Source organism: Anoplophora glabripennis, unplaced genomic scaffold (genome assembly GCF_000390285.2).
Source record: "Anoplophora glabripennis isolate ALB-LARVAE unplaced genomic scaffold, Agla_2.0 scaffold139, whole genome shotgun sequence".
NCBI classification, from domain to species: Eukaryota; Metazoa; Arthropoda; class Insecta; order Coleoptera; family Cerambycidae; genus Anoplophora; species Anoplophora glabripennis.
The window spans coordinates 872,560-879,686 of record NW_019417300.1 but is presented as its reverse complement, the minus strand read 5'-3'; the positions used below and the strand labels follow the sequence as shown (position 1 = coordinate 879,686).

The following is a 7,127-nucleotide window of genomic DNA, read 5'->3' as shown; positions in this document are numbered from 1 at the left end:
AGTTACTCAATAATTATTGACAAGTCGCTCCTTCAGCGACAAGGATCATTAATGGTCTTATAAACGGAAAGCTCTTATTCATATCTATTATGATTTTAAGAGCAAAATTGTTGCTAATTAGTGAGCTTGCTTAATAATAGCATTTATATGGCCCCGAAGTAGGGTAACTAATCTTTTTGCCAATTTGTACTTTAGATTTTAGTTCAATATGATATTAATCAACAGAATTCTCTTTAACTCTTTGGCCTGAAGTTTTTGTGTAGAAGAAGAAGAAGACTCAAGACTCGAGCAACACAATGGAAATCAATAGGAATCTTGTGAAATGACAGTATAGAATTGACATAATAGTAGTGTCAAAATTAAGAATTTGAGTCGTCAAATGAAGTGTATATGTTGTGACGACGGTAAATGATTAAAATTAAGATTAGTAACATAAGTGACATTTACAGTTTGTTATAATTATAATTATTGTTAATAGAATTTAAACACAATGGTTGACACCGAGAGACTAAGACAATGGCTTTCTAATGTAAATGTATTAAACATATAGATATCATTTTTCTCAACTAATATAAACTTTTTCAGTATCATAATCCTGATGTTGCATACAGAGAAATTCTCAGTGTTACTAATCAATATAGAGGTTTACACCCTGAGCAAGATATTTATAGTGAGTAATCTTAAAGTTAGCAATTATATTTTGTACAAAGTACGAATGTTTTTTTCAGTAAACTAATGTTATAAATTTTTGTCTTTAAGCTTTTAATGACGGCTCTCGCATAGAACTAGTAAATTTAAGCGGGACAATTCCAGTGCGTTATAGAGGATCTGTCTATAACATACCAATTTGTATTTGGTTGATCGATACCCATCCAAAAAATGCACCTATTTGTTACGTCAAACCTACTCCTGATATGTCTATAAAAGTTTCTATGTTTGTTGATCAAAATGGAAAAATATATCTGCCTTATTTACATGACTGGTTACCTGTGAGTATATACAAAATGTATTTTCAAACTAAATATTATATTGCAAATATTTTATTAAATTGACTGCCAGTTCTAACTTTATAAAGACTAAAAATTAGCACTGACAAATAATAAAGATAAACACGTTCAAATTAAACATAAAACACTGTTTACAAGATTTAAGTATCATTTATTTAGTCATTTCTATAATTATCTGCAATTAGGTAAAATATTTATTATTTTTAGAACTCGTCGGACTTACTAGGACTTATACAAGTTCTTATAGTTACTTTTGGAGAACAACCACCCGTGTTTGCAAAGGCTAAGGACAATGATATGCCTTATCCCCCTAACTGTAAGTTATTTTTATTATACCTACTCGATCCATCAACATAAATTTAAATTGTTAACTTTTCTAACAATAATTTCTCTTCCCAGTTCAGATTTGCCAGATTGTAATCTTGATACACATAATCTTTTAACAAACAATAAATTCAGATTAATAAATGACATTGAAATTAAACACTACAAATTAGAGTGAATAATTATGTCACAAATGAAAATGAGTCTTATCTGCATGTTGTAGATGATCTATTACTTAAATCTCAAAAAAGCAAATTAATTGAAACATATAAAATTCTATAGTTAAGGATAGTTAAAAAAAAAGTTTTTGTAACTTTTGTGTTTTTATTAAAATATCTATACATATAAAAACAATAATTAAAAATGCTTTAAGTAATTTTTGTTCGTTACATTTTTTTTTCTCTAGAAGGGAATTGATTTTTGAACAGAATATATTAAATGTGTATAGTTTTATATGTTTACCATTTTAGGTATATACATTTGTACGAGGTTTGATCAAAAACTTATTTTGCCTTTATCTCGTCTATTATTGAGAAAAATTGCCTTGAGTATCCTTTTGAGTTTGGAAAATAGAAAAAAGTCACAGGGGCCATGTCTAAACAATAGTGTCATCATAATGTTGTTGTTTCGCCAAGAACTGTTGGCGAAGCAAGTGGTTTTAGATTATTGTTCATAAAATTATACAAGGAAAAATCCCTTGAAGTTATATACACCCTTTATACTTTGTAGCTTTCATGCCACAACCTTCAGGAAGTTACATCCCACCGTATCCCCCAACTTCTTACCCACCATCATCGACCGGATTCGGGGGGTACCCTCCGTATCCCCCATCAAGCAACGCTTCATTTCCGGGCTATCCACCTTACACAACTCCCTATCCACCATACCCGGGTAATAATTTCGGCGGTCCGAGTCCCGCGGTTGGTACCGGCACAATAAAAGACGAACATATTCGTGAATCTCTGCTTACCGCCATAGAGGAAAAATTGATGAGACGGATGAAGGAACAATTCCAACAGAATCAGGCTGAATTGGAGACTCTTAAAAGAACGCAAGAGGAATTGAAGCAGGGAAAAGCAAAGCTGGACAATATTCTCACTAGACTGGAGAAGGAACAGGTAAAAATATCTCATTATTAGGTGAGGACTGAACTGTTTATTTTTTGCATCGCTACTTTATTACTTTGAATGGGGTCATTTTTATATATTTATATTTGCCGCCTTCGAACTTTAGAAACACACATCATAAGTTTGCTTTCTCAAATTCCATTATCAAAACTGCATTTTAAAAATATTTTTCGTGTAATTATAATCTCAAACACATCTTATTATGCCTAAACACTGAATTAAATAATTTTCATTATTTTTTTGCCAAATTCATCCACTTGTCACACGTCATAGATTGATATTATGTATTTCACCTAATCTCGGTCAGGATCAGAGGTCATTGGCAAAGATTCACAAACTGAACACGGTGCTTAAAAAAATATTTTCGAATATTTTTTATGAGAAACGGGAAATAATTTTAATTTTTATTTCAAAGCTAATAGGTTAGTACTTGTTACTTCATACGTGTTCTAATAATAATTTCTTTTAGAATGACTTGGATAAAAATATTACACTGTTAAAAGATAAGGAGCAAGAATTGAATAGTGCAATTGAAAGAATTAGTAATCAGGAATCAATAGACGTAGACGATGCTGTGACTACTACTGCCCCACTGTATAAACAGTAAATATTATTTACTAATTTTTAATTTCACAATATTATTTTTTTATTTACGTTAAATTTGAATTTCCAACTTATCCTATTCATAGAAAATCATTTTTAATGTGTTTGTAAATAAAAAATTGTATTTGTAGACTGCTGAATGCCTTTGCTGAAGAAGCAGCTTTAGAAGATGCTATTTATTATATGGGCGAAGCCTTAAGATGTGAAGTAATCGACCTCGATGTGTTTCTTAGACAGGTCAGGACATTGTCCAGGAAGCAATTTATACTCCGCGCTTTGATGCAAAAGTGCCGTCAAAAGGCCGGTTTATCCATATAAATGTTATAGTTCCGTTCAGGTTAACATTGCTAATAATCTACGCTCTATATATTTCTTTAATTCAAATGTAAAATTTAAGTTAAGTATATTTTTATTATTTTATGAAGTGTATTAGAAATATATTCTTATTTATACTGTTATTAATTTTTTTCCTTCCATTCACTAATGCTTAGTAGTTGTCCGCTGTTGTGTATCCGCATGTAGTACGAGGCCAAAAAAAAACAGGTAAGTACATGTTTTACCAAAAAATTATGAGCAACATTTCAGTTTCAGTTGGCTACAGAAAGGTCCATTTAAAAAAAAATCAGTTGCTGTGTTTATCTGGCAGGCTTTGATTTGCAAGAGGATTGATTGACTTGAATGAGCTGAAATTTATTTCAATATTTTGTTTTATTTATATGAATTAATATTAAAAAATTGGAAAAAATAATCTTAGTAGAACACTTAAGGGCTGTAGAATTACGTGGTTACTAAATTTTAAGTAAATAATTAATACAATTTAGAAAATTGCAATTTTGAAAAAGTTATTTCTAAATATGTGCCTATTTGGGGACTAGAAAAAAATATAGACCGTTACTTGCTTTTCACGTATTGTGTTAATGGTTTGTCATATCCGATCATCCTGTATATTTAAAATAATTAAATAACGTTTATTTTGAAAGATCATTTTCGTGTAGTAAGGAACGCGTCAAAAGAGGCGCTGTTGTAACGCAAATTGTTGGGAAGTAGAGAACATCTCTAAAATAAAACATTTTACTAATCTATGATGTCTGCGCTCAAGGACTGTCAATTTTGACGGTTGTCTAGAAAATCATTATTTGATTTGCGCTACATCAACAGTAATTTTGACATTTTTTAATATTTTGTGATTTACTTACATTAGCGATCGAGATTTTACCACTTTGTTATAATGTTTAATGTGTGAAAAATATAATTATGCCATTCGACCAGTTAGAAAATCAAAATCCGAGTGTTTATCATAAGAGCGCTGATCGATCGGCCACATTAGAGGAAGAGAACGATTCAGTTGTAGATGAGTTTGATAATAGAGAAGTGTTTGGTAAGAAGGCAAAACAAAGCAGATAATACACACTTTTCCTCTGTCCTTATTTCAGATCTTATTCGAGATATCAACGACCCTGAACATCCCCTTACATTAGAACAATTACATGTTGTCCAAGAGGATTTAGTCCACGTAAATAATGGTGATAATAAAATATTTGTTAACTTTACTCCAACAATTCCCCACTGTAGCATGGCGACGTTGATTGGCCTTTCCATTAGAGTGAAATTGTTACGTTGTTTGCCTACTAGATTCAAAGTTACAGTGGAAGTGACACCCGGCACACATAACGCTGAGCAACAAGTTAACAAACAACTTGCAGACAAAGAAAGAGTCGCAGCTGCATTGGAAAACACACATTTAATTAAGGTTATAAATCAGTGCATTGCCCCCAGAGCAAGAGCCTAATTGCAACGATGAGTTATACCAACACCAATTTGAACTCTTCATTATCGGAATGCAGCATTTCATCTGCATATAGTAAGTCCATTAGATATATGCGTAGAATTTTCAAATATGATCAAATGGACTTTCAGTTTGCGTTTTGGCAAATGCTTTATTTATTCGTGTCACCACAAAAACTGATAAGAATGTTTCAAGCAAGAAAATATACAAAGTCTCAGTACGCCAGGGATGATCCAGCTTTTTTAGTTCTATTTTCAGGAGTGCTTTGTCTAACATCTGTCGGTATTTCTATTGTGCTTAATTTGTCATTTATGCAATTTATAAAATTTCTGTTCTTTGTAATCTTTGTCGATACTATTGGAATAGGACTAATATTAGCTACAATTTTATGGTATCTAACAAACACTTTCATGAAGCCGAAAATTAATTTGCGAGATATAGAATGGGGTTTTTCACTTGACATGCACTTCAATGCTTTCTTTCCGCCGTTAATTTTGTTACATTTCATTCAGCTATTTTTTTATAACTGGTTAATCAGCAAAGATCTGTTCGTGTCGATATTACTAGGAAATATGTTCTGGCTAGGTGCAGCATTTTATTATGTTTATATAAGCTTTTTAGGTTACAATTCCTTGCAAATATTAAACCATACCAGGGTATTTTTAGCGCCAATACCCTGGTTTGTTGTGTTTTATTTTGCTAGTTTATTTTTTGAATGGAACATATCCCACAGTGTTATGAATTTTTATAAATATAGAGTTTTGTAAATAAAATGTGTAACGATAAAAAAGTTTGTAATAATTTATGTCCTCATGTCCTATGTCCCTGAGCTGGAAATACTACATTCAATTAGCTAAGAAAAATATGTCGGTCTAATTTAAAAATTGCAAAAGGGTGAAAATAAAAGTATTAAAAATTAAAAATTAAATGCTGTTTGTTGGTAAATGCATCACTTTGGCAAAATTTTTTTTAAATGTTTGTAATACTCCGAATAAGGTTTTTAGGGAAATTGGAAAATTCAGGGAAAACAAAGTGCTTCTATGGAATTTTTGTATGAACTCATAATTCACGATTCGAGTGACGTGACATTCTGTATTTGTTTTGTTTGTGATGATCTTGGAAAAGTTTTCATAACTGACGATAGGAACTATATATTTGGTTGATTCTTCTTTTTTTGTTTTGTTCGTTATGCTCCTGTGATGGAAATAACTTGATTGAATATTTTCAATTGAAAACAAATCTGGAAGATCTGGAGAAAAATGCATTCTAGCCTAATGCATGTATTTCCCATTGGCATACTTCTGAATGTACTCAAATTGAATACCCAAGGCCACAATCGTTAATAGATACAATAATCACTCGAAAATATGTTTTATTCTCATTTTTACTTTGCTTACACATTTTCAATAGCTTTTCACAAATTTACAAAACAACCACAAATTTATTGAAATTTGAACAGGACGTCTGGTCAACTAGTTTTTAATAAAGTTAAAACTTAAATAAACTGAGAAATTAATAGAACATATTTAGAAATAGTGGACTCGAAAAAGCAGGAAAAAGTCAAATATGGAATTTTAAATGTATTTTTTGAACGAAACTTGTAGTGAATATAGTTTTGTAAATAAAATCATCACTTTCATTTCAAATTTAATTTTTAAACATTTTATATCTGTCAGCTGTGTTGGTGTAGTGTTAAAATATTTTAATGAGGTAAATATAAGAAGCAAGGTGACCAAATTCCCGAGGCATTTGAATGTTGCTGAATACTAATCACTTTTTAGTAGGTATCTTGATCGTAATTAAAGAAACAGGATTTATATCATAAGTGGAAATATAAAGACAAAAAGCATATTCTGGTTCACTTTGTCCTAATTGAATATTTTTAAATATATAGCTACAACCATTACATACAACAGAAAAAAATGTGCAAACAGCAAGAAACTATCCTTTAGTCAAACGACAATAATACAGCATTTAACACGTTCAGTGCAAACATAAACGTCGTTTCGAGTTGCGTCGATCAATATTTTAACACCAGTCCTCAATCTAACATCAATGGTTTCGAGATACGTCATGGCCTATTTCACAATATTTTTAAGAAACACGATCCAAATTTTGAAAGAAGTTTTAAGGTTAATAAGAAAATTATTATTTTCTGTCAGTGTTGAAAAAAGCAAACATTTTTCCATTAATTATATACTCTTGTTTAATTTCGATATCTCGATCCGTTTTCGAGAAAAAAAGATTTAATGAACACTATGTTTTGATAATACGAGAAAG

The 7,127-nt window shown here is 30.8% G+C and overlaps 3 protein-coding genes across 4 annotated transcripts; all 3 read left to right on the top strand.

The window, feature by feature from the left end:
• Positions 1 to 333: 333 nt before the first annotated feature.
• LOC108906339 (tumor susceptibility gene 101 protein) lies at positions 334 to 3,504 on the top strand. Of its 2 annotated transcripts, none has more exons than XM_018709570.1 (7): positions 334 to 535; positions 586 to 670; positions 760 to 989; positions 1,215 to 1,323; positions 2,061 to 2,449; positions 2,928 to 3,061; positions 3,193 to 3,504. In XM_018709570.1, exons 1-7 carry the CDS (start codon positions 491 to 493, stop codon positions 3,377 to 3,379), a joined length of 1,179 nt encoding a protein of 392 aa, XP_018565086.1. In that variant the 5' UTR covers positions 334 to 490; the 3' UTR covers positions 3,380 to 3,504. The 2 variants fall into 2 exon arrangements, with proteins under 2 accessions (XP_018565086.1, XP_018565087.1); XM_018709571.2 differs by having other exon boundaries at positions 335 to 529.
• A 634-nt stretch (positions 3,505 to 4,138) lies between these two features.
• LOC108906370 (MIP18 family protein CG7949) lies at positions 4,139 to 4,877 on the top strand. The gene is made up of 2 exons (XM_018709604.1): positions 4,139 to 4,439; positions 4,495 to 4,877. Exons 1-2 carry the CDS (start codon positions 4,316 to 4,318, stop codon positions 4,848 to 4,850), a joined length of 480 nt encoding a protein of 159 aa, XP_018565120.1. The 5' UTR covers positions 4,139 to 4,315; the 3' UTR covers positions 4,851 to 4,877.
• On the top strand, positions 4,841 to 5,631 carry LOC108906369 (protein unc-50 homolog). Its single transcript, XM_018709602.1, has one exon. It carries the CDS (start codon positions 4,859 to 4,861, stop codon positions 5,612 to 5,614), a length of 756 nt encoding a protein of 251 aa, XP_018565118.1. The 5' UTR covers positions 4,841 to 4,858; the 3' UTR covers positions 5,615 to 5,631.
• Positions 5,632 to 7,127: the final 1,496 nt, after the last annotated feature.